This window comes from Coffea arabica, chromosome 6c, assembly GCF_036785885.1.
Source record: "Coffea arabica cultivar ET-39 chromosome 6c, Coffea Arabica ET-39 HiFi, whole genome shotgun sequence".
In the NCBI taxonomy this organism is placed as follows: Eukaryota; Viridiplantae; Streptophyta; class Magnoliopsida; order Gentianales; family Rubiaceae; genus Coffea; species Coffea arabica.
This window is the reverse complement of record NC_092320.1, coordinates 5,449,520-5,476,841: the sequence shown is the minus strand read 5'-3', so window position 1 is coordinate 5,476,841 and position 27,322 is coordinate 5,449,520. Positions and strand designations below refer to the sequence as shown.

Genomic DNA, 27,322 nt, shown 5'->3' with positions numbered 1-27,322 from the left:
TCGTGCTCAAATACTGGTTTATTAATTATTATGACCAGTCACATTTGCTTGACGATATGATCCATATTCCCGAAATGTCCTCAGCTTAGCTTTGGATATGCAAACTCCGCAAGTTAGAATAGAAACTACTTGCGGGGATAAAAAGGAGAAATACGACAGGTAAAAATTGTTATTACGCACGACGCGACCTCAAACAAAATTTAATTCAATCATATTTATTATTTACGGCCGACAAACTACAGAAGAAGAATTCCACACAAACAAATTCAAGAGCAAGCATAGGTATAACATCTCAAACAATTTTCTGGTACCAAGAAGTAAAACCGGTCGGTCATGTTTCTCCACCTCAAAAAGAGGGGAAGAGAGAAATATATATATATATATATATATATATATATATATGTATATGTATATATCAAAAAAAAAAAAAAAAGAAGGCAGCCTAATCACGAATTATCATCGAAATACTAGGCATTAATCGAATATTAACTTATGATGGCTTCTGAGCTGCACATTACGTTATATCAGCGGCTGCAGGTCCACGCCGCTTTTGTTTCTGAGTTCAGAAAGGAGAACTGGTGGTCCTCCTCATGGTTCTCATCAATTTATCGTCGTTTCGCTGCGTCCTCGTCTGAGCTTTCATCTTGGACTCTTCAACCTGCTGACAAGAAAAATCAGATATTTTACGCATGCTATACTACTGGCTGGCTTTTTAGCAAAGATACTAGTAGTTTTTTTGAGGTCATTCAATAATATCCATTCTCGCGTTCAAGAAGCATGTAACCAGATTATTATTACTATTAGTTGACGGACTCCTTTCGGTTGTGCGTACGAGGAAGAAACCAAGCCAAGCATCTGCAAAGAACTTGTACTCCACTAGCAGATACTATAACATTTTCAAAACGGTTGTCGGGACGTACATGTACACGAAGAGGAGGACAAATTGAGTGGGAATTAATTTACCTGTTGCCTTCTTTTTCTCTCAAGCTCGGCCAAAGCCTGCTTTAGATGACCATTCTCTTCCTTCAGCTGGTTCAATTCAGCCTCCAGTTCCACGGTATATGCCTGCTTTCTAGCTCTTGACCTTGCGGCCGATTCCCTGTTCTTTATCATCCTCCGCTGCCTCCTTTCCACCACCTTCTCTATTGGACCGTCGATGATACGTTTCCTTCCTCCGCCTGCTCCGCTGCCTCTCATTCCGCCCACGTCCATCCCGTATGGGTTTGCACCATCCATCTGATTGGCACACAGCCCCTCGGATGACACCGGACTCACAGGTGAACCCATTCCTAATCCCTGCACTTGCCCATATCCGCCTCCACTCCCTCCATTTCCCATTCTGCCGCCAAAACAGGCCGCTGTTGGCTGGGCCGCATAACCTCCGCCCCTCTTCATGCTTCCGGGATACGCGGCAGATGCATCCCCCGTTTGTGGCATCGGCTGGTAGCCCACAACGTTAGCACTGCCACCAATGACAGGCCTCGTCACAAAGCCAGTTCCCATTACATTGGTATCGTTATTTTGGTAGAAAGTACCACCGTAGGGCTGTTGCGGCTGCTGAGGCAACGGCGAAGGCGGTGGCTGAGTCTGTTCTCGTACCACCCCTGCTCTGACTAAAAAGTCTTCCAGAGTCATTTCCCCAAATGTGATCTGCCGCTGCTGAGAAGAGCCCGAATTTTGCGGATTGGTGTAATTACTCGGGGGCTCATGTTCTTGTTGAGACTGGTGAATCTCCGTCCACACCTCCTCGACTGTTTTCCGCGATAAAGGTCCCGGAAGTGTGAGAGAGCCTTGCCTTGGGAGGCTTAGTTGCTTGGTGATGATGCCCTTCTGATCTATCGGCGCATCGTTGGCTTCACCCAGCTGGGACAATTGCTTAGGATTGGGGTTGGTATTTGCTGCTGCAACTACCATCGCCGCACTCGTGACTTGAGCTTGATTTTCCTCAGCTGTCCAGATGCTATTCAAGAACTCGTCCATATTCATCGACCCAAAATTCTTTCCACTCTCGCAAACGGTGTTTTGAAACTCATCCAGAGTAAGCGAATAGATGGACGACTGACTGCCAAGGGATGCGAATGCATGATTCTTGGGCTGCTGCTGTTCTGACTGTAATGGAGGAGACTCAACCTTACTACCATGAGATGTCATTTCTGAATCTGTCACAACCATTTTTATTCCCAAAAATCTTGGTATCAGAATTTGACTTGGGAGTTCTCTGTTCCTCGTTCCCCGGCTGGTCTATAAAAGCCGATTCCACCTGAGTATGCCTTTTCTTCTATTCCCGACTTGGGGTTTTATAAGCTGCAAGTATATGACTGCAAATGAAACAAAAATGGATTTACTCAATTGCCAATATAAATTAGTTTCGCTATGCGATCAAACTACATATACCAAACAGAATTCATCTCGATCTACGAAGAAAGTAAACGTAAAGAATGAAATATCCAAGGACATCAATCAGACATGAAACGTATGTTCTTTTCCATTCACCTGGAATCAAACCTTAAGGGATCGAGTATGGAATCGAACAAATATGTACAACACCTGGAAATATTTATGTGTATAGCAAGGTGACAGAATTTCAGATGTCAGGAACAGGATGCATAACAGTGGTAATACAATATAAAGAGCCTTACACCACGCCCCACCCCACTCCACCACCCCCCTCCCCCCCCCAAAATAAAAAACGAAAAAAGTAATCTATAGTCATTGGGGTTTTTCTTTTTCGTTATTTCCCTTCGGTCTGCGACGATAAGGGATCAAAAAGAAACTAATGAAGTCAGCAGACGGTTAACCGCCAACTACCTAGAACGAAGAAAGCTACTGGCTTCGGGGACCCTAATGATATATATATATATATATATATATATATTTTTTTTCTTATGCGTTCCAAAAACTGTGGTTGCAGTCTTAAACTGTTAGCTGACATGTATGGGACTTTGCCTGCAAAATTGAGATAGAAAACTGTCAAATTCACGTTCACTCCATCTCCATTTCATCTTTGGAAGAAGACTGAATTCATCACCCATTGGACGTACGGGAAAAGAGGGACAGTCTATACGAGATTCGTGACTCACCCAAGTACGCAATCCAAAAGTTTCCTAGCGTCCAGGTGCAGTGGATGACATGGCCATGGATATACATCGGACCAGTACGGCATCTCAGGTTATTTTGTCGTATTCGTGATTGTCAAAACAACAACACGAGCACGATCGACTGATATTGAATTGACCATCATTGGAGACGCAATGAGCCGTTAATTGAACTAAATCACGAGCAGGAAGTAAGAGGATATGTCATGTTCAAATGTGACCCCATGAAATGACTGCTGGTCTATGATCTATCAGAGTTGATTTTCCCAAAATGGAATGATCCTCAAGCAACTAGCCTTTGAAAAGTGTTTCAGTCAGCTAATTTACTTACTTAACCTGAGATATTTACATCACCACATGCCAATACTTAAGTGAGCCTCCTGACTCCCTCTTTCCACACACACACACACACAAAAAAACAAAACAAAACAAAACAAAACAAAAAAAAAGAAGAAGAAGAAGAAGCAATTGTTAAGAATTCGAGGAAAGCCAATATAAACACTTGTGTTTGGTCGCTTTAGTTAAAAGACGAAACTGACAGCATGAAGAATTTTGTATTGGTTTCAAACACACAGGTTATTATACGTGCTAAACCAGAAAGAAAAAGGGAGTGCTAAAGGTCGTAATAAGCAAAACGGCTTCTAGATAAGTCATTAGCCCACCAATCAAAATCAGAGCTGTAATCATCAACTCAATCTCAGGTCGGGAAGATACTAAGGAATACCCCAGAAGTGACAAGGGTTCTCAACTCGCAAGGAAAAGCCATCTTTCACCCCCACAACCCCACCCCACCCCACCCCACCCCAAAAGAAAAAAAAAAAAAACACAGCTATTAAAGAGAGAGAGAGAAAAAAAAAAAAGAAAAAGAGAGCAGCTATGTATATCGAAAATCAGTTCCATGCAAATGGATTATAGGCTACCAAAAAGAAAGCAAATAATTACCTTTGATTTCTTGATTGAGATAAAATCTGCAAAATTAGCTTCAAACAATAATAATGTTACAGAGATGGAACAGAAGTTGATGCGTAATAAAATTTATAAAAAAAAAAAAAAAAAAAATCATGTTTGCATGATTCTGACCTCCTTTAGCTAATCAAGGAGAACCGTCATTCTCCCTAGCTAAATTGCTCCTTTAGCTAATCCAGTCTGTTGAGGTGATCTGAGGGGGCTGGGGAAAGGAAGAGGGAAGAGTTGAAACAGTGAGCAGTAGTGTGTTTTCGCCTTTTTGGACAGCGGTCCGCAATTAGCTTAGTTGCCTTTGCTGCTTTCTTTCTTTAGCCTTCAAGGGCTCTTACGTCGCGACAGCATTGGCAAATTTCCGGTTCCTCATCTTTCTCCTCCAAAAACCGGGAAAACAAAAAATAATTTTTTTTTTTACTGCTACTTATTCCACAGTTCCATTGCTTGGTTGGGGGACCCCACAACAGACAGCCTCCTGCGGTCAAAACTGAATAGTAGTAGTAGTAGTATTAAACTTGTCCCGGATTTAACATAACACAAATTCCAACTGCGGCCTAATTGTTATGTAAGGAAACTTGAAAATGCCTGCCCTCCTTGACACGTCCTCACCCATGTGTCCTCCCCACAGCTCTTCTGCGTCATCCTCTCTCCCCACATGTTTACACGTGTCTCCTTCCTTCTCTCCCCCACCTGCATGAACTGCTCAAAATATTACACCACTATTTTATTTTTCTTAAACAGAAAAGCATACAAACTGATTACTTGTCCAGTGGCAGTGGGTGCTCTTCACTCTGCTTAACTGCTGATTGTGGTTCTGTTTCATTATTTTCAATTCTTCTTCCTCGACGTTCTTATTGTGTGTTATGGACCTGTCAGGCCAATTGGGCCGTCAGTATGTGAACCAACCAGATCGCAAGTCAATGCGTGGCCCATCCTATGCTATGATTCGAGTCATTTTGGTGAAGAAGAGTGATCGAATTTCAAGCCTCGAGCAAAAAAAAAAAAAAAAGGTCTAATAATAAGGTGCAAAGTCCTAAAACATATCATTTTTTTTTTTACTAGCGTTTGTGGCAGGTTACGAGAGCTTGACGTTGGCTGTTGTCATACATCGATCCCTTGGCAAAGAAAACAAAGAATTTTTCAGTGAACAAGTTTACAAACTCTACACAAAACCAACCCTGTTCTATTCCTAGTTTCGCTTTTCTTCTTTCCCGTCGAAAGAGGAAGCCAACTGGAGCTCGCGAGGGATCCGTTTTGCTCTGTTCTGTTCTCCCGGCTTCAACTTTCAACAGTGTGTGTCACTCTCTTGAGCACCAGCAAAATGACAGAATTCGGAGCAGTAACCGGTCCCTGATCAATCCAACAGACCTAATAACTTGGAACAGATCACTTACGCATTACTTGCTACTCATTTTTTTTCTCTTTATTCACAAGTAAAAGAATATGCATCCAGCACGCATTAGTTTTTTACTTTAAAAAGCAAAAAAAAAAAAAAAAAATTTAAACGGGTCTCATTTTCATAGAGATTGCTTGCATGTGTCACAGTGTTGAAGATATTTGCAATCATATTTTCAGCATCATAGCCACCCATCCCTGCACCTAACAGAGTCAAGAAAATAATTATTAGCTATAATCACGTCGACGCTTTGTTTAGTGTATAGCACATCGCACTCACATCCCTCCATTCGATTAAAAGCACTCCAGAAAAGTCGCCAAAAGTAGAGGTTGATGCCCTACAGCAGTACCAGTACTATAGCCCTACTCAATCTAGACAAATGAGCGTACCACGCGAAAAATCCTAGCAATTCATATAAGTTGGAAATTCCTGATTATCCTGGCCAATATTTATATAGTAGTATCTCAGTGTTCTTTTCTTTCATGTATATATTTTGCTCTAGTGCTACCTTGATAGCGGTTGATAATTGCAGCCAAATAGCCTGAGTGGAAGATGTTTCCAAGACTGGAGCTCTTGCTTCCATTAATTTTCTGCCTCCACTCTCACCTCGTGGCATTGGCCTGGGATCCTGACCCCGTGCAAGATTTTTGCATACCCAATGCAAAAGTTGGCTCCAATAATGCCAGAGCGCAGTGCAAAAATTCAACGGAGGTTACCCCTGATGATTTCGTGTTTTCGGGTGTAAAAGCCCCTGGAAACTTCTCGGAAACTGGCCTCTCGGCAAAATCGGTCAACCCCGCCACTTTTCCGGGGCTTAACACCCTAGGAATGTCGTTTGTACGGGCAGACCTCCAGGTTGGTGGGATCAATGCTCCACATTTTCATCCCAGAGCGACGGAAATTGCATTCGTGGTGCAAGGAAAGGTTTATTCTGGCTTTGTGGATTCGACGAACCGAGTTTTTGCCAAGGTGATTGAGCAGGGAGAAGTGATGGTGTTCCCAAGGGGTCTAGTTCATTTCCAAATGAATGTTGGCGAGTCCACTGCTACCGTCTTTGCAAGTTTCAACAGCCAAAATCCAGGAGTGCAGAAAATCCCATCTACCATTTTTGGTTCCGGAATCAATGATGAGCTATTGGAGAAAGCTTTTGGGTTGACCCTCGAGCAGATTGGGAAGATGAGAAGGAGGTTCTTTCCTGGAAGGAAAGGTTAGCCATTCTCAGGAATCTGCGTCTACCAGTTGCGTCCTTCAGTTCGGAGCTGATTCTAGCGGTAAATCCTGGCCAAGCATTTGTCAGGTGATTAGTCGGTTCCTGGTTCCAGGTTTTAGATGAAGGGCGGCAATTAGCTTATTTGTGCATTGTTTTGGTCGTTTTTCAATTTAAATAACAAAAAAAACAAAAAACCAGATTCTGTTTCGATATTCCCATGCCAAATGTTAGTTCCTTATTAAGCCGTCATGCTTGTTGTTTAAAAATTGCTCTTGAGGTTTGTCATAATATTACTCAAGTTGTCGTAATATTGTCCAAGCAATTGTCAGGACAGAGGAGTTTAATGAACCCCTCTAAAGTTGGTTGATTTTCAAGTATTGTTGAAAAGGTTTGTCATTATATTACTCATCTCTCTTAAAATTTTTAAAATTTCATTTACCTTCCTTGTCAACTTGACAAGACTAAATATTCCCATCAAATGTCACAAATTGACAGCATTACCCTTGCTTTTAGTAATTATTTAAGCACAAAGCCAAAACAAAATAAAATCTTAAAACCAAAAAATGTAAATTAAAAAAATAAATTGCTAGTTAAAAATGGTCCATATTTCTTTATATTAGAGTCGCGATGGAATAACAAAGGACGTAGATAAATTAAATGTAATCAAAATCAACCACTTAGGAGGACTTTGATTAGTAATTAATATCTTAAAAAATTCCGTGCATAGTTAAATTACAATTAAAGATGTCAAAATATATTTTGAGGAATTATGTTTTAATTCATGGTGTAATTTAAGTTATATTAAAAACTAAAATAATCTCTTTATATATGTGAATTTTTCAAGATATAAATTTTGATTTTGTTTCAATACAACTAAAATAAATAGTTTGCATCGAGAAATTTAATCTTATTTTTTTATTATTGTTATAAATTTCATAAGCAGAATAATATACGATTAGTATTGGAACAAAAAGTTTTTTTTTCTCATTTTTCTTCCAAAGGAGTTAAAATATTACAAGAAATGTCGATGCAAATGAGGTAAGCGAAAATTTAAAATTCTCAGAAAAGTCGAGTAACATTATGTAAAACCTCGAGGGAGATTTCTGAAATTATCCCTTAAAAATTTCTGTTGTTTCTAGAAAAAGCTTATAACACCTTAATGCTAGCTGCCAATGGTTAAATTTATTCCGGGAGATAGCTTTCAAAGCTACAATGATGCGGATTCTCCCTGACTCTCAGAAATGTCACCACCACCACCATGTTCTTTCCGACCGTAAATTATCTTTACGTTTAGTTCGTTCAACGTTTAGCAAAGTATTCATGAGAAAACTCTAACCCATAATGGTTATTTTGTCTTCTGAAACCTTTGGTAGAAGATATAGTACTTCAATTATTGAAGACCTTCAGTTAAAAATATCAATTTGTCGAATATTCTGAGAAGAAAAAGGAAATTAAATTGGATAGAAATAATCAATTAATAGCTTAATAGCTGCATATCTGAGGAAACTAGTGCCGTTCAGATTCTCCGAAATTGAGCTGGAGACGCATCCGGCCTGGAGGCATAATATAGGAAGAGCCTCTAATCGAGCTACCCACACCACAAAAACCCTGATATGATGATGTTCCCAATCCCGGTTTTCCCTTGCGCCGACCAATTCATGGCGATCCAATTTTGGGTGAGGTACTGCGGTTAATTTAACGTATAATTCCGTCCCTGTAGCAGAAAAAGTATCGCCTACCCACCCAAAATGACGACTTCAATACGAAATGGCTCCAACATGTTTTCATAGCATTGAACCACCATTTACCGCGTTGTGGAAATAAACAAAGAGATCCATATAGATGAGACTGCAGCAGTTTATATGACAAACAATTGTCCAAAATCGAGACATGTAAATGTTTCCATCTCTTGTACTATCTAATCCAAAGGAGCAAAATTTGGCTATCATGCTATGTTATAGAGCAATTCAGTCTGATGACCCCCAAAAAAAAGAAAAAGAAAAATAAAGGTCTAATCACACAATACAAAAGGACTAGAAAAAACAAAAATTCCTCAGACGAGCTCACACAGAGAAGCTTGGGAATGAGAAAGGAGAATTACCTGGCACTCTTCCCACTCACAAGTGCCTTCACTATATTGTCTCCCATTCCTTCAGCTAATGGAAACATGTGACCGGCACCTGCTAGTTCATGATAGTGAATCCATGGTAGCCGCTTGGCAATGTACTTTTGTAATGAAGCAGGTACTAGCAGATCCTCATCTCCTTGCCATATGTGAACAGAACCTTCATTATTTGGGAAGGGATTCTCCAGATCCATCGGATCAAATTCCCACTTTCCAAAACCAATTATCAGGTCACGGTGAAGAGACTCGTATTCTCCTTGCTGTTTTATCTGAGCCTGATGTTGAAATAGAAGCGATATCCGAAATAAGACGCTGGTTTTTTCCAATTTAAAGGAACTGTAGAGCTACAATTGCTTATACACACATTACAACGAATAAAGACAATGAAAGAACATGGAGGACGTTGCCTGATAAAATTCACAGATGTCAGTAAGGAAAATCTTATTACTTGATTGGAGATGCAGACTCAATTACAAATATACTTACTTTCCAGGTCAAAATCAGTTCAGCCTACAACCAGTAGGGATGCAAAAGGGTCACTGCAGAAGCGTGAAATTAACATTTTTGAAAGCAAATAATTTTCTGTAGCTGATCAGTTGAATATATTTACTCCACTAAAAAGGATCTTGTCAAGTGCCAATCCATTTTCTGTAGTTTGTGTTGCCGTTCTTGAGAACTTTGAAAAGAAATGACATGTACACCGGTGAGGATAGGGGTTGGGATCTGTTGATCATCGTGTAGTACACTATTAAAGACACCTAAACATTTTTTTAGAAGTAATCATTGTATGAAGGTGCAGCTTGTCTCATACTTGGTGGTTAGTATATCTGATAGTGATTGTACAAAAGCAGGAAGAAAGAAAACTGAAATTTACAATGGGTAATGCAGGCATAGATCCAGGTTACAATACACAAAGATCTTCCTGACTATCAACACACACACAATCATTTTGACACACATGAAAATGTATGCTTCATGTCTCTATTTAGAATAACGCGAAAATGCTCAGGAAATGAGAGAAAATTTGACAATTATTACCTCGTAATCACGTCTTAGAGTATTGTGGCCCATCAATTCAAGGTCTTGACGTGATAAAACAGCAGGATTCTGAGCCACAGCAGCAGCAGGAGGAAACAATTTTTGAGTATTCCACCAGTAGGTAAGCCATGCTGCATAGTGAGAAACACGAAGAGCCCATTGGTCTTGTGGAAGCTGTTGGTTGTATGCTTCGTTCGACAAGTTAGCAGGAAAACCAGGCCACCAATAGTTGACAACTGGTGCTAAGAGAGCCGCTCCTGCCAATCTGTTCAGAATAAAAGATGTTATACTTGAGCTAGAGGAGATGGATAAGATACTGTTCAGAAGAATGATGAAGCAACTGCTGCAATATTCTTCCCTCCGTCACATGCATGACTTGAATGAATCATACCTGTGAGGAATATACTTGATGGATGGCCAGAGTGCCTGTCCACCCATTGAAAATCCAACAACATAGAATTTGGATCCTAGTTCCAACTGATCAGCAAGCTCCTCTAAATCAGAAGCCATGCTCTGTAGTGTTCTGTTAGGATTTGGATCACTTTCTCCATAACCAGGTCTATCGAATGACACTATATAGATGCCTAAGCTTTCGATAAGATCCTGCTACAAAAAATCTTTTCATTTTGAGAGATCATATCCTTAACATTTTCGCGCAGAAACTTACAATCCCTGTAAGTATAAGATAGTAAGATTCACTTTACAACATAAGCCAAATAAAGAAAAATTTGCACCTGGGAGAGGGTAGCCATAATGGCAACGTCATGTCTGCAACAATGAAATCCGTGGACAAATACTATCTTATACTTTGCTTTATCCTTTGAAACTCCATGCTCTTTGTAGGCTAAATGCCTTCCATCCCTAAGTTTTATCCTAGGTGCTGTAACAGGGGCACCATCAGGAGAGCCTAATGGTTTGGGAGGAGGAGGTCGAGTAGCTTGATAAGCCCATGCCAAGAAGCCGATGAAGAAAACCACAAGGATCTTCTTAAATATCCCTGAATTTGTAGGTTTAGTTGTACACATGTTCACCAATTTTAAGAATGCTCCTATTCCCTCCCCGCATTAGGAGAAAGCAGTGTGAAGTGGCGTGGCAGCACATGCCACTTCAAATTATGTCAAGTTATTGAAGGGAATTTTCAATCTTTATAGCATCACTAGTCAAACAAGGCCACATAAAATTTACTATCAAATCCTAAACAGTTTAGCAAAAACCAAAGTTTTCTCACGGTCAACTTCTGGCTTTGCCTGCTTGTGAATATGCCCAAACCAACTATAAAGGAATTCATCATCATTACTTTACGGGCAAAGACTTAGCTGTAGCATGCGAATCAAATTTAGAAATCGAAAACATATGCATCAACTTCATTTAAAGTATGCATATCAAACAATTTATGCAAAATCAAAGGAAATATTGGGATGACAACAAATAAATCTGGAAAGCCCAGATGACTTTTTTTTTTTTTTTTTTTGTTGAGATGGCTTGTTTAAATCAGCAAATACTGTATGGTTTACGGTGGCTCATCAAGACACTTAGTGATATGAATAGCAGAGTGAACCAGATTAGATTGAATCCTTATGAGTATGCTTCTCACATATGTAGGTAGCCATATACTTAGAGCGGGTTTCCGCAATCAATCAGAATGTTTCGAGAATTAATCCTGAAAATTTTGCTGTTCGATTTAAACAACGTACAGTCGCAGAGCAGATACTGCAAACGTTACCAATAAGCATAAAAGCCAATTAACAAACAAGCAATGATGAGTCAAATGATAAAAAGTAGTATACTTGTACTGTCGTACGTGAGATATCCTATCCAACTTCAAGCACAGAGACATATGTTAAAGAATCTCACCAATCCATGCGTCCAGATAACTGAAATCTGGGAGCCAAGATCATTAATTGGACACATTAAAAATCAAAACTCAATACTCAAACCAAACAGTTGAGACCCATATGCATGGATTAAAATCAGACTCCAATAGCAAACGTTGACTCCAAATTACTTTTCTCAATCAAGAAAATCAGCATCTGCGTACAAATAATAGAAGAAAGCAAAGAAAGACAGCAAAAGAAAATAGACCTGAAGGAAGAACGGGGACGGAAGACTTCTGCTTGGATTTCCTGGTGTGGGCCCTAGCAGAGGCTGCAGAGATTTTCCTAGTTACTCCTGCTGCCATTTTCCCTCGACGCTTGTGAAGTACGATGAGACGGTCAGTAGGCTGATTTCCTCGACACAAATCAGCAATAACTCGCACACCCACGTGGCGTGGGGTGAAGTGAAAGCGGGAAATAGAGCTTCACAGATCTGGGGCGGGCGGGCGGGCGGGACAGGTGATGTAGGATAGGAGTTGGGACTTCCTTGGCTGTCGTCCGTCTGTAGCTGTATACTGTATAGACGGTCAGTTTCTTCAGCTTGTGTGGCTTGTTAGTGGAGGATGGTAATAAATGATATATGTATTCATACACGATAAGCAATAATTGGGATTTCCTGTTCAGTTAAGTCTCGAGGAAAGGAAATTGGATTTTTTGTCCGACGAATTATAGTCCCATCACACATGGCGTGAAATAAAAAAAACGGGAATTATTAGTCTGAAGGAGTACAAAAGCCCTAAAAGAAAATAAAAATTTTGGAGGGCCAATGATTTGTGTACTTATTATTCAATCGTGTATTGACAAATTCGATTATTAAAATTAGAGATTAAACACCCATATGCATCTTAAATCACGTTAAGTGTCAACTTTTGATGAAAAATAAAATTTGAACCCTTTACCTCCTATCTCACAAAACATGCAGTGACCAACTCGAAAGTTGGTTTTAAAACATTTTTTTTTTGCACCATAGAGACCAGTTTTCTTCTCTCTCTTGCGTGATAAATTTTCTCCTAAGTCCTAATGCATCTTATATTTTTTAGTGACAATTTTGTCCTCTTCTTCTTTTTTCATTTGCTATAACACTTTTTTTTCTCTAATCCCCTAAGTGTTTAATGCATCTCATTTTAAATTGTATATCATATAGAAATTAAGAAATAAATCATTGGATTTTAGTCCATTGGCCAGGAAGAGTCCCTTAAAACTCTCTCGAGCACTATTTTAGGGATTTAAACCCTGCCTAGTGCATTATAATGAAGCATTGTGCTCAGGGATGGTAATGCACGGTCACCCGTCCCGCAGGGGGCTAATGGGGAGGGGGTTGGGGTGAGGCGAATTTTTTCCCCTCAGTTTAGAAATGGGGCGGGGGGCAGGGGGCGGGGGAGTGTACCCCCGTCCCGCCACCCGCTTTAAAAAATAAATATATAAAAAATATATATAATTATATATAATATATAATTTAATTAGTTACAAACTTATTAATGATATCATTAGTTATATGTATTATATGATGTCTATTAGTATATATAATATAATTGATATTATTAATTATATATGTGTACTAATACAAATTATTAATTTGTTATACTAAATTTACTAATACATTTATACTAAATTCTTAATTACACTTAATACAATAACATTTTTTTCTTAAAAAAAGCACAAGCACAATAATGAATTAGTGATTGTATTTGTGTCAAAAGTGAAAACTTGACTACTTTAGTTATATTTATTTTATCATGTTGGATTGTATTCAAATAATTTTTGTTTGATTGTTTTTATAAGTTTCAATTATAAAATTATAAGGAATAATAATTTGATGATGTGTTGATATTTTAGTACTTGATTATTTGTTAAAATAATTTGATGATGTATTGATATTTTAGTACTTGATTATTTGTTAAAATTTAACCATAATAAAATTATATAACAAATTTTTATTAGCCCCGCGGGAACACCCACGAAGGAAGCGGGGCGAGGAGGGGACGGGACGGGACGAGGGGAGTGGGGGACGGGGGATGGGGGAGGGGTCCCCCGCCCCGTTGTCATCCCTAATTATGTTTCCTTTTTTTTTTCAAAAGAAAATTTCAAAAAGTGCGGTAATGCACTTATCTGCCCGAAAGCTGACACCCCAGCTTCCTTACAAACCTAATTGGACTTTCCTTCCCCAAAAATATAAATATAGGAGTGTTATTGCAGTTAGATGATAAAAGTTGGTCACCAATAAACGTTTGACGCACATTCCATTGGGTTCAATGTCAGGCCGACGGTCATGGCCCAATATGACCCATAAATGCTTGAGCGGAATCCATGGACTTGTCGACACATGGTCATCTCTTTTTAATGGCGGGATAAGTCCAACCCATATTCCCTATGTAGTCTGTTTATTCCGTAGCTTGACAAAAAAATAAAAAACAGTTTTAGTCCACAATGTTTAGTTCTTGTGTGATTTTAGTCTTTAAAATTTTGAAAAAAGTAAATTCAGTCCTCAATATATAGTACATGTACAATTTTGGCCCCTAAAATTTTGGCAAGAGCAAATGCAGTCCTTAATGTTAACAAATTGAAGTTGGTTTATGATAGTTGACAATTTTTTTGCAAATATTGACGAAATCAGTCACGTGCAATCACATATTTGTCAAATTAAACTCTTGAAAAGGAAGTAAAATAGAGAGTAACATTGAACAATAAGAATAATTCACGTGATGGCACGTTAGTGATTGATTAACCACAAAGTGACGCATAAAAAGAAAGAAAATTTGTTAGTCTATACAAAAAAATTTTAAGTATTACAATTGTTTGTTTGGGGACAGTGAAGAGAGAGAGTGTGTGTGAAAATAAGTTTTGAGAATTGAGTGCTCCAAATAGTTTTAGTTTTTAAATTTTTAAGTTTTCTTTCTTTTTACTAGTTAATTAGTTAGTAAGCGAGTTATTAGTTCTTAAATTTATTGTTTAAAGTTAGCTACTATTTTGTTTTTTATTTTAAAATTCATTTAATGGACACATGACTGGATGTGACTAAATTCTATCAATAATTGGGAAAAACATATTCAAATGTCCTAAATCTACTTTAGATAATATACATTGGGGATCAAATTTATTTTTGTCAAAATTGTAAGGACTAAAATTGTGCAATGCTAAATATTGAGGACTATATTTGCTTTTGTCAAAATTTTGAGAACTAAGACTACACAGAAACTAAACATTGGGAACCAAAACTGTTTTTTTTTTTTTTAGCAAAAAGTTCTATATTAGTTTTGAGAAACTAATGCAAAAAATGAACTTTAGAGGAATATAATATTGCACATGTTTAAATTTAACTTCACCATGTAATGAGCAGAAAGGTTGAAACTCTTCAAAATTTGAAGAGTTTTGCCAAAAAAAAAAAAAATTTAAATATTTTCATCTTCTTTGTCGTGGTTTAACGTTGGTGATAACCCTCAATAACGACGGGTCCGTTTGGATTAGCTGTTTTTTGGGTTGTTTTTCAAAAACAGCACTGTAGCATTTCATTTTTCAAATACAAGTCCGTTTGGATTAGTTATTTTTGGGGTTGTTTTTCAAAAACTATATGAAAAATTTTTACTGTAGATGTTTTATGGATTATTTTTAGATGTATTTTTAAAACATATTTTCAAGTATTTTTATAATTTATAATTTTTAAATTTTTATAACAATATATATTTATGCATTTATAATACATTTATAAATATTTATAAATAAATATATTAATATATTTATATAAAAATATATAAATTATAAATGTATAAATTATAAATGAATATCATATAAATGTATAAATTATAATTTCCAATTTTTATATTATTATATATAATACATAATATAAATACATTTATAAATATATAAATTATAAATGAATATCATATAAATGTATAAATGTATAAATTATAATTTATATATTTATATATTTATATACATTTATGCATTTATAATACATTTATAAATATTTATAAATAAATATATTTATATATTATATAAATATATGTAAATGTATTATAAATGTATTATATTATATATAATACATAATATAAATATTTTTATAAATGTGTAAATGAATATTATATAAATGTATAAATTATAAATTATAAATGTTATATTTTTATATTTATTTATAAATATATTTATATATTTTTGTAAATACCTTTATAAATATTTATAAATGAATATTTATATATATTTATAAATGAATATTTATATATATATTTATAAATGAATATTTATATATATTTATAAATAAATATTTATATATATTTATAAATGAATATTTACGTATATTTATAAATAAATATTTACATATATTTATAAATGAATATTTACATATATTTATAAATGAATATTTACATATATTTATAAATAAATATTTACATATATTTATAAATAAATATTTACATATATTTATAAATAAATATTTACATATATTTATAAATAAATATTTACATATATTTATAAATAAATATTTATATATATTTATAAATAAATATATAAATGTATATTATTATAAATATATAAATTATAAGTGAATATTATATAAATGTATAAATTATAAATTATAATTTTTATATTTATATATTTATATACATTTATGTATTTATAATACATTTATATATATTTATAAATAAATGCATTTATGTATTTATAAATGCATTTATGTATTTATAAATGCATTTATATTATATATAATATAAAATATAAATGTATTTATAAATGTATAAATGTATGTTATTATAAATGTGTATAAATTATAAATGTATAAATTAATATATTATAAATATATATTAATATTATGTATAGGTGTATTAATATAATAAATATAAATGTATAAAGGTATTAATATCATGTATAAATGTATAATTAATATTATGTAAATTAATATAAATGTATAAATGTATAATATTATATATAATACATAATATAAATGTATATTATAAATATACATAAACATATATATTATGTATATATTAAATATATAATTTTTAATATTTAATATTCATAAATTTGTATAATTACATATTTATATTATATATAATTTATATAATACATAATATTTGTATAAATATATTATAGAAATATAAAATTATATTTTATATAAAATAAAATATAAATTAATATAATATATATATCCTATACATAATTGAAATATACAAATTGAAATAAACATATTAAATATTTATTTGGAGTTGTTTTTGATATATTGTTTGGATATAGTGTTTTTGGAGTTGTTTTTGAAATACACATTACTGTAGCATTTGGAATGTGAAAAACAATTTTTCAAAAACAGACCAAAAAATAATGAATCCAAACAAACCCGACATTCGGGATTAAGGTTCAATCATCAATGAACTCCCTATACACGTACAATGTCACGTGTGTGCCAGACGCGGCTAGACTACCCTATATTTAGAGTCTAGTCGGGGTAACGGGATTAAGAAACTGACATTTGGCGGCGATAAAATCGCTTGTACAACGCGGAATTAAAGAGGGTGGGGAGGGCCACTCTCCCTAAGTCTTAGAAAATTTTTACTTTTTCTGTCTCAAAAAAATTAAAAGTTCAAAAAAATTAAAAGTTTTCAATGCTGTCCTTTATGAATTATTAACTTTGCCCACACAAGAACACGAAAAAAATATTTGATACCAAAATTTTATTAAAGGTATGTATATTAAAAATTTGGCGGCAAAAGTGTTTTTGGAGTACATATTATTTTCATTTTATTTACGCACACTGACTTACTTGCACCATCAATATATTTTTCAATTATCTTTTTATCTAATATACATCACATAAAAAAAACACTATAATATTTTTTCACAAAATTATCTCAAATAATTTACTACCCAAACCACCCTTAAAGTAACATATTTTGCTCCCCCTATGCAATTACAGAAGATTCTTTCCATTAGGCCACTCCCGGTACGTTTGATGGCTGACTATGCATGTGTGTGTGTGTGTGGCACGGAATGCATGATTCAATACATCAGGAGGACAAAGATGATCTACTTTGACTGGCTAGTTTCGGGTTCGATCTGGTGTAAAGAGCAAGTAAAAGAACAGCAGGTCAAGCACTCTAATTGCTAGATTAAAAACGTCCAAATAGGATTAGAGCATAAAAGTTTCCGTATAGGTGGCAGTACAACCAAGTTGGATCATGAGTCCTTTGTAACAGCAGTGGCAACATCACTACTATGTACTTCTAAATTGAAGAGGATTCAGTTGATTAGGTGATACATATTTCACGTTCCTGTCAATTAGACGTTCGTGTACGGGTAAATTGTACATACACACATCTTCACGTGTGAGTACAGCTACAATCATAGAAGTCCAACATACATAAATAATTTAATCCATAGCATGTACAGTGTAAGACTTGTCCATGGAATATGCACTTGCAAATTGTAAAATTGATGGAGGATGTTAACCATGTATTGCATGAGTTCATCAATAAAACCTGTTCTACCTCTGTTTCGGTTCCTTTGTTTTTTTTTTGGGGCTTACGTTGTTGACTATGACAATTGGCATGGTTTATTTTGTTTTTTCATTTTTGGATGCAGTGGTTGTTCAGGGCTACTTCTTTATTTGATTTTAAAAAAAAATCAAGGATGCCAACGGATTTGTTTGGATTGGAGTTTATTTGTAAATTTTTACTTGCTTGTATCATCAATATATATATTTTTTAATCAATCTTTTATGCTATATAAATCATATAATAAAACGCTAGAGTATTTTTTTTAAAAAAAAAATTATCTCAAATAATCCACTATTCAAACACACTCGACGGTGTGACAAAATAAGTTCTCTGTAATGATTTGACCAAATTCCCTTTTTTCGGCTAATTACTCAGAATATTGGCAACAAAAAAACCAGAAGAATGGGGGTCTGACTACCCCATGTACAAATCTATTGCTGCCGGGCTTAAAATCAACTTATTAAAAAAAAAAGAACACACAACCCGGCTGCAAAAACAAATTATATATTAAAAAAAGAACAATGACACAGCCCGGCAGCGAAAACCAATTTTTTTTTAAAAAAAAGAGTGCCATAAGGAAGGAAGTTATGAATCCTGCTAAGTGCTAGCTCCAAATGGTTTTTGCAAGCCACGCCTCGTGGTATGAAAAATGAGCAGTGTTTTTTAATGTCAATAGTTGGGATTGAATTTGATAAACAAACCCTAAACTATGCATACAAAAAAAAAAAGTTGTTATTTTTTAGACCCTAATAATGATAATAATTTTCCGTAGGTACACCTACTATACTAATATTTAACAATTACCCTCGCACGTAGATTTGCAAATTGCAATTGTGTAGTTCTCTAGTCCCACGCTATAATTAGATTATTAAAGCCTAGGACAGTGATTAGCCCGTTACATTGGCGATAGAGTCTAAGTTAAATTAAATGTAAAGCATAGAGTTAAAAATTTCCTCATGGAAAACAAAAGTGCTAATGACAATTTTGCTTCCTTGAACTACAATAGTAATCACACTTTGTCCCTTTAAACTAAAAAACAAAAAAGAATGTACACTTTTTCGCCCCTAAATTTGACTCCATCATCCTTTCCTTCTCTCTGCCTTCCCTAAAAAAAAAATGATGTAACGATTAATTTGCCCTTTTCTATTATTAAGTGTTTTGTTATAACAAAATATATCCTTTCTTACTCCGGGCCAAATATTCTAAGTATTATAATAAACATATTCATAATTGTCATTTTTATGTTTAAATTTAAATTCATCATTACATTTTGCTGCTTAAAATTTTGGCAAAGCGCTTTCAAAACTTTTGTTTATAAAATTTAACATTTTGCTCATACCAAATTTACTGATTTCTTACATACTATCTTATTTCTCTTATATTCTTTGAAATACAAAAAATTTAAGTTTAATTTTATGGATTGCAAAAGACATTACAGTGCGTAAGGTTATCCATACTTCATTGTGAATAAAGATTGACCATGGAAATTGCTAAACTCTATCTTGAAAGGAAAATTATAGAATTAAAATGCAAGTAAATGTTGACAGTGTAATGAATATATAGGAAATTTTTTTTTTTTATAAAAAAACTACATACAAATATTTTTTTCATCAATAATGTTTGGAATAAAGTATATACTTAGTATTATAATCACATTATTGTAACTTTATAACTGTAGATAGATTATTAAAGCAAAGAGTATATTTTTATGACTAAGGGACAAAGATTGATTAACACTGGGGACAAAATTGAAGAAAAGTTTTCATGTGGGGGTTAAAAAATAAATAAAACTCCCTAGATCAGTTAGGGTAGGGAAATGAAGTAGGATTATGGCTATAGGTCAGGGGTCAAAGTGTTATAAACTCACACACGTACGGGGTCGCCAGGTTTTTCCAGTCAGCTCCACACTCTCTCCCTCCAGCCCCAGCCTCCAACCCATCTTTCTCTATCTTATGGCACTCTTTTATTTATTTTTTTTAATTTGGTTTTCGCTGCAGCATTGTTATTTTTTTTTTTTTATAATTTGTTTTCGCTGCCGGGCTTAAGATTTGTACATGGAGAGTTGTCAGACCCCATTCTTCCGAATTTTTTTTTTTTGGCCAATACTCTGAGTAATTAGCCCTTTTTTTCGGCAGCCTTAGAAAACATCGAATCAAGCTGGAGCTCTCACGAAGTGAAGTTATCAGATGACCATTTCGTTTATTAATTATGACGGTAACAAACACATCCTGAGTTAGGCCAAATATATTCGAAAGTACTCCACGTAGCTTTTCATCAGTGTATGATCATAGCTGCCGCAAAGGTATCAAAAGTACAATACATCGGAAACAGGCACATACTCGAAGTTTCAAATTCTAGAGGAGAAGTCGATGTTTTTAAACTTAAGACTGCTAAGTGTGGGAATCGGATGAGTTTTTTTTTTTTTTTTTTTTCATTCATGGTTTAGCCGGTTCAGTTCAGTTCAATCTTTTTTTATTTTTTTATTCATTATGTAAATTGGAAGAAAAAAGAAAAATTATTATGAACCAATTTAAAAGTTTTGTTTTTAAATCAATTTTGGTCGATTTGACCAATTCTTGATGAAGTTTGATTAATCTGACTTATGTTTTGAGTTGACTAATGAAATAGACCAATACCATGACTAGTTCATGGTTTGACTGGTCAAATTAACTAATCCTGTCCGATTTTTAGAACACTGACAGAAGTGGGGAAATAAGTTAAGGTTGGAATTGGAGGCGTTCCATTCATTTAAAATTGATGCAGGACATTGTAGAAAAACTGTCATATTCTGAATATCTATTTCTTTTCTCTAAACGAAAGAAGAGAGTTCGCCTCCAATTCTTTTCTGTCAATTCATCAATAAGGTCCCGCAACCGTTACATGGAGAAGCCTATAGATCTTTGGGGTTGCCTCACAAGATCCTAGGAAGAATGACTAATTGCATAATATTCCCTCCGTCCTATTAGAAGTATTATAACTTTTGTTTTGAAATATTTCAAAATGTTTGTCATATTGAGAAAGTCAAAACACTTTTTAGTTTCTTCTTCTAATATAATCCTTCCCTTTAATCATATATATGTTACCAATCAAATTGAAAATTTGAATTTGTAGGGGTAAGATTGAAAATAAAAGTATAAACATCACAATCAAACCATTATTTTTAAAAAATTGATTTTCGAAACATGACAAAATAATTGAAGCAGAGGGAGTGATAGAAACCAACATAAAATTAACCGTAAAGAAAACATATGTTAACCGATCCAACTGATAATTAAGGACATTGACCAATTTTGGGGTATTGATTCAACTCTCAAATCTTCTCGTTCTTTTCAGTTTAGAGTCTCCCTTAAGACACAAGAGGGGGCCAAAAGAAAAAAAAAACAAGGACAGGAAACTATTATGCACATCGTAATCTTTTTTTTTTTTTTGTCGACACAGGGGCGTCCGGGTCAATTCTTACGGGGCTCGACTAATTCCCTGCGGCCCGGATCCGGCGCCCCAACCCGGCCCGAACACGTTAAGTGCGCGGAGGAATCCAGCGGAGCGAAGACTCGAACTTGTGACATCAAGGTTAACTAGCTAGTTATACTACAAGTTAAATATTACTCTACACATAAAATTTGTCATATTGAGAAAATCAAAACACTTTTTAGTCTCTTCTTCTAATATAATCCTTCCCTTTAATCATATATATGTTACCAATCAAATTGAAAATTTGAATTTGTAGGGGTAAGATTGAAAATAAAAGTACAAACATCACAATCAAACCATTATTTTTAAAAAATTAATTTTCGAAACATGACAAATTAATAAAAACAGAGGGAGTGATAGAAACCAACATAAAATTAACCGTAAAGAAAACATATGTTAACCGATCCAACTGATAATTAAGGACATTGACCAATTTTGGGTATTGATTCAACTCTCAAATCTTCTCGTTCTTTTCAGTTTAGAGTCTCCCTTAAGACACAAGAGGGGGCCAAAAGGAAAAAAAAAAACAAGGACAGGAAACTATTATGCACATCGTAATCAAACTAGCTAGTTATACTACAAGTTAAATATTACTCTACACATACAATTCCTTCACTGTATTTTCCTTCCAACCACTGCATTGACTAACTTTTTACTAACAAGTTAAGATGAAGGGATGGTAATCCTTTTCCACGGTCGGAAACTAATGGACAATGGATTTTCTGAACTAGAAGACGAAGTAAAGGGAGATTGAGAAGTGGTAGTTAATTCGTTAATATATTGATGCGCAGTGGTAATTTGGACAAGTTTTTACATGACATCAAACTAGGAAAAAATATTTTATACTAGGGAATGAGTTGAAAAGATGGGAGAATTTGTTGTGGGAGGAAAGGTAGAGTTTAGAATTTGAAACGTGGTGTCTGTGGGACTAAAGTCACCACATGAAGTCCTCAGTGCAGCAGAGTAGTTTGGTGCCTAAATAGAGTAAGTCCAGCTCGAAGCATTTGCTAAAACAAGAAAATCTGGGGGTTCTTTACTTGAGATGACCTCTCAGCACTTTCAGCCACTGCCTCTTGAGATGAGTGTATGGTGGTGGAGTTCCCCTTTATACTCTGAGCAGTGTGTCTATCTTCCGACCGAATCTGTGGAAATTAGTGAATATTTTGCCTTGATTACAAGTAAACTTGGAAGGTTCTATCCTAGTCCACCTTGAAAGTTTTGCTATATTGTTTCCTGAAATGCAAAAGACGGAATCTATCTACTAGTAGTAGAATACAAGCTTTTTAATCAAGGGAGCAAGCAGAAACCCTAAGAGATGTCTTGTTCTCGCTTTTTGGCTGAAAAGAGGCTATAACCATGACAACCAGCTTGGTTGGGGCCACCTCTTTCCTACCCAATAAAAAAGCTTGGTTGGGACTTGGGGCCACATGGAGAATTAGTTTTATGAGTAACATAACTTATCTCTGACACACAAGTGCCCTATGGGAAACATATATTTATGCCTTAATAACCTTCATTTGTTAGCTGGACATCCAATCAACAGGAACCGATTCTAAAGGTCCCATTGAGAGCAAGAAATGATCAGAAACTGACATATTTTCCTCTGAAAAGAAAAGAAAGCTCCCCACTAATCAGTCTAATTAAGCAACGGCCCTTCGGACTATTGCCCGTCACCAAAAACTTTAAGTTTTGATGGGATAAGAGGTTAAGGGTTCAAGATTTGTCTCCCATCAATGCATCATTATATATGGGTTCAGTTCCATTCTCTCCCTCCACCTTAATGTAGTTTAGAGTAGGAGTAGAAATAAGAATAAATTAAGCTACTTATGCATCTCTTCTAGTCCGATAACAGTGTAGTTTAATCATCATTGTTTTATGCATCTCATCTAATTTGACGATAGTTTAGTTCCAGCAGTTTCTCTAGATCCCCGTTGGGCCTATCTGTTGCCATCTAATTAAAAAAAATAATCTATTTGCTCAAAAAACCCAAGAACTCAAGTGCACACTCTCGCCTACTAAACAACACAAGAAAATTGAGAAAAAATCAATTTCTCTAAGCCCCGTTGGGCCTATCTGTTGCATTTGATAAAATTAATCTATTTGCTCAAAAAACCCGACAACCCAAGTGCACACTCTCGCCTACAAAACAACACAAGAAAATTGAGAAAAAATTTAGAGAGGGAGGGAGAGGGAGAGGAAATTTTTTTTTTGGAGGGCAGAGAGGAAAGTTCATTACTTTTGTATTCTACACTTGAACCGAGCTAGCTGTTCCCAGATATATAGCTAGCCATAACGAAAGCCTCGCTACTAGGTTTTTATTCATTTACTAGTAGTATATATAACTGAGGTAAACTAGCTATAACTAAAGCCTCACTACTAGGTTTTTATTCATATGTACTGTATGTAACTGAGGAGCTGCTTTGTTCTAGATAGCAACCCTATATATTGAGAAGCTGGAACCTGGTACTTGCTCATCCAATTGGAAACCACTTTGCAGTTAGTTTCTTGGTCAAACCGATCTCTGTAAATTAAGAGCTTTTACTCTCCTTCCCTAGCCCCTACCACAGTCCCCCATCATGGCAAGAAGTGCGGAACCACTTGTTGTTGGCAGAGTGATAGGGGATGTCCTAGAGTATTTCACTCCCTCCATAAAAATGACTGTAATCTATAACAACAAGCAAGTTTGCAATGGCCACGAACTCTTTCCGTCGGCCGTCGTCAGCAGGCCTAGAGTTGAGATTCTTGGAGGAGATATGAGAAATTTTTTCACATTGGTAAGTCGTCACAAAACTTGATTACATTGGGGATGAGATGGTGAACATAATCAGAATCATCTATTTCCTGCTGCATGCCAAATATTCTTTGGCATTCTTTTATATGTGCAGGTCATGACCGATCCCGACGTTCCAGGCCCGAGTGATCCTTATCTGAGGGAGCACCTGCACTGGTAAACACGGAAATTTTTACTCAAAACTTTATTTTCCAACGGAATTGATAGCGAAGAAAGAGTATTTCTCATTGGTTTATATTACCTGATCTTCGGGCAGCAACATATTACGGATTGTTCGTGGAACTCGATCTAGCCCTTGGTGTCTTTAGATTAATAGGAGTTCCACATGTAGGATTCTTTGCCACAAGCACAAAAGAATATTATTAATCATCTACTAAAATGGATCAGATCATCGGAGCAGCGGTTTATTCTTCTTGTTGACATTGGGCACAAGTTAGCTTGTTGTATCGATCAGACTGGTACGACGTCTTTCGTACTATCAGTGACCATCCCGTGAAAGAAAAGGAACAAGAAGGGAGGCATATATTATTTTGAATCCGCTCAATTAATCATTTTCTTACTGAAATTCTTGCACTAAAGGTTGGTATACTAAATGAAGAAGAAGAAATGGTGATGAACCGTACTAGGGTTTTTTTCTGGATCTAGGCAATAAGGAGTTACTAATAAAGATGTTATTGCCAGGAGAAAAGAAGAAGTGTATACTAAAGTAAGTCTATGGCTTAACAGTACTTGTCTTAACATGCTTTTTTTTTTTGTGGCAGGGTTGTGACAGATATTCCAGGCACAACCGATGTTACATTTGGTAAGTTCATCGTCATACTGTATATATATCACCCGTGTAATGTGTGTATAGTATGTAAGCCTCACCAGTTATCAATTGTGACACCCAAAAAAAAGGGGCGGTGGTGGGTTGATTAATTATTAGATGAAGACTAGTACTACCACTAAACAGAGTGGTTGATTTAACTTATTACACAACCACCCTAGCATGTACGTGACTACTATGTGGATGACAGGAAGAGAATTGGTGAGCTATGAGATCCCACGGCCGAACATAGGGATCCACAGGTTTGTGTTTGTTCTCTTCAAGCAGAAACGCAGGCAGACAGTTAACCCACCTCCTTCCCGGGATCAGTTCAACACCCGAAATTTCGCAACTGAAAATGATCTGGGCGAGCCTGTTGCTGCTGTCTTCTTCAATGCCCAGCGAGAAACAGCAGCCAGGAGACGTTAATTGACCCTATCGAACAACCCTAGTAAGCCCCAGAAGCCAAGATAAGAGAAGATAGGAGAAGAGTGTATGTTTCTGTGTGTTTGTAGACTGTAGAGTCAGAATGCAGTCATCGTTAGGATGGCATGGTGGCTGTAAGCCCATAATAAGTAAGTTTCTCTCAAGTGTTTGTCCAAATTCTCCAAATGGAATATGAATGGAGTGGGCCAATCGGCATCAGAGAAAAGAATCCGCTCTCTTCTCTCTCTCTCTCTCTCTCTTTTACTAATATGATCGGATCTTTACTATGATGTGTTTGTGGCACCTCGTACGGTCATATATGTATGGTTTCCATTAAAAGTAATTGGTGTTGTAGCAGTAGTAGTAGAAGTAGTAGTTTGCTACTTTCCCAAAGTACTACAGTAGGAAAAAAAACATGCGGCATCTTCCCTCCTCCTGGGACCTGAGTCCTGAACCATCAAATTGGATTCTTCTGAGACTTTGTCAATGCAAGCATAATTGTAAGACACGTGATGGGATGGGAACCCGTTCCTCAGCAACCAAAAAATAAAAAAAATTCTGAACACCTTCCAATTGGCGCTGGTCACTTGTATCAGTCTAGGGTTGTTAGTCTCAATTGGACTGCTGCTGGGGTTTCCCTTAATCAGATGTCCATTTTGTTACTTTTCCGGTTGTAAAGCCAGCCAAGTAAGTGGATAGATAAGTGCATGCGCCTTCCAATCAGAACTACTTGCACTGCATCGGGTTGTGTTGTGAGTAGGCATGCACCAATATTGCCTCTCTCTATGGTGGACAGATCAGTGCATCATTATTAGACGTGATCATGATCCGGGGAATTGTTAGCTACAGTGCATGCATTGATTTACCATTTCTAGCTTTGTACAAATTTTGTACTTTAATCTTAGGTTTTTCCATGCATTTATTTGCCCTAGTTCTCTCAAAACCTTAGCTCATATGTTGGTTCAGCTACCCGCCATTGACAAGTCTGCTCAAGAACACCGACGACCACCTAGATTTATGACCTAAACTTTGTGCGCCCTCCAGCTTCATTGTCAATGGTGATCAACTACCAATTGTATTGGAGAATTTCATATTTCCTCAGCCTGTTTACTCGTTCCAAGTTCCAATACTACATAGCATAGCGTGGGAATCACATGTCCTGCTGAAGGGTGAACTTGTCATTGTGATTTGACAAAAGTTCAATTCCCCAGCTGCGACTCCTCTTTAGAGTCTTTACTTAACCGTATCTAAAAAGAGCCCTGAGATATGGCATAGCCTTTTTTTTTCTTTTTTTTTTGAGATATTGTATAGCCTAACAGACCTTTTTTCGTTTCCTTTTCTTTCCCCCTTTTTCCATAGCCTAAGGTTGTGTTTGGATTGCATTTTCCGTCATTTTTCATGGAAAAATTACTGTAGCGATTTGATATATGTGAGGGAAAAAGATGATAGAAAAATGTGATCACGAAAAACGACAATATTTTCCGACGGAAATAAGCAATCCAAACAAGGCATAACAATATACTCCTTAGGTAACACATAACACCTTAGCTTCATTGATTTTTGGCCAATTAGATATGGTAGATCATATGCATAACGATTTGCATGTGCAGTATATATATATAGTGGGTGGGAAGAAGATAAATAAAAAAATT

The 27,322-nt window shown here is 35.7% G+C and overlaps 4 protein-coding genes across 10 annotated transcripts; 2 read left to right on the top strand and 2 right to left on the bottom strand.

The window, feature by feature from the left end:
- Positions 1–189: 189 nt before the first annotated feature.
- On the bottom strand, positions 190–4,591 carry LOC113691602 (protein ABSCISIC ACID-INSENSITIVE 5). 6 transcript variants are annotated; one of them, XM_072052318.1, is made up of 4 exons: positions 4,176–4,591; positions 4,038–4,075; positions 964–2,318; positions 190–661 (listed from the first exon to the last, which is right to left on the bottom strand). In XM_072052318.1, the coding sequence occupies exons 3-4, from the start codon at positions 2,170–2,172 to the stop codon at positions 563–565; spliced, it is 1,308 nt and encodes a 435-aa protein (XP_071908419.1). In that variant the 5' UTR covers positions 2,173–2,318; positions 4,038–4,075; positions 4,176–4,591; the 3' UTR covers positions 190–562. The 6 variants fall into 6 exon arrangements, with proteins under 6 accessions (XP_071908419.1, XP_027065618.1, XP_027065622.1 ...); XM_027209817.2 differs by having other exon boundaries at positions 4,038–4,063; XM_027209821.2 differs by having other exon boundaries at positions 190–658; positions 4,038–4,063; positions 4,176–4,590.
- A 943-nt stretch (positions 4,592–5,534) lies between these two features.
- LOC113692340 (germin-like protein subfamily 3 member 2) lies at positions 5,535–7,065 on the top strand. The gene has a single exon (XM_027210737.2). The coding sequence runs from the start codon at positions 6,004–6,006 to the stop codon at positions 6,661–6,663; it is 660 nt and encodes a 219-aa protein (XP_027066538.1). The 5' UTR covers positions 5,535–6,003; the 3' UTR covers positions 6,664–7,065.
- Positions 7,066–8,473: 1,408 nt separating this feature from the next.
- Positions 8,474–12,295, bottom strand: LOC113692642 (uncharacterized). Of its 2 annotated transcripts, XM_027211107.2 has the most exons (6): positions 11,907–12,295; positions 11,679–11,705; positions 10,559–10,821; positions 10,216–10,427; positions 9,825–10,089; positions 8,474–9,061 (listed from the first exon to the last, which is right to left on the bottom strand). In XM_027211107.2, exons 1-6 carry the CDS (start codon positions 12,001–12,003, stop codon positions 8,759–8,761), a joined length of 1,167 nt encoding a protein of 388 aa, XP_027066908.1. In that variant the 5' UTR covers positions 12,004–12,295; the 3' UTR covers positions 8,474–8,758. The 2 variants fall into 2 exon arrangements, with proteins under 2 accessions (XP_027066908.1, XP_027066909.1); XM_027211108.2 differs by lacking the exon at positions 11,679–11,705 and having other exon boundaries at positions 11,907–12,250.
- An 11,650-nt stretch (positions 12,296–23,945) lies between these two features.
- LOC113691490 (CEN-like protein 2) lies at positions 23,946–25,899 on the top strand. Its single transcript, XM_027209634.2, has 4 exons — positions 23,946–24,422; positions 24,534–24,595; positions 25,201–25,241; positions 25,456–25,899. Exons 1-4 carry the CDS (start codon positions 24,225–24,227, stop codon positions 25,671–25,673), a joined length of 519 nt encoding a protein of 172 aa, XP_027065435.1. The 5' UTR covers positions 23,946–24,224; the 3' UTR covers positions 25,674–25,899.
- Positions 25,900–27,322: the final 1,423 nt, after the last annotated feature.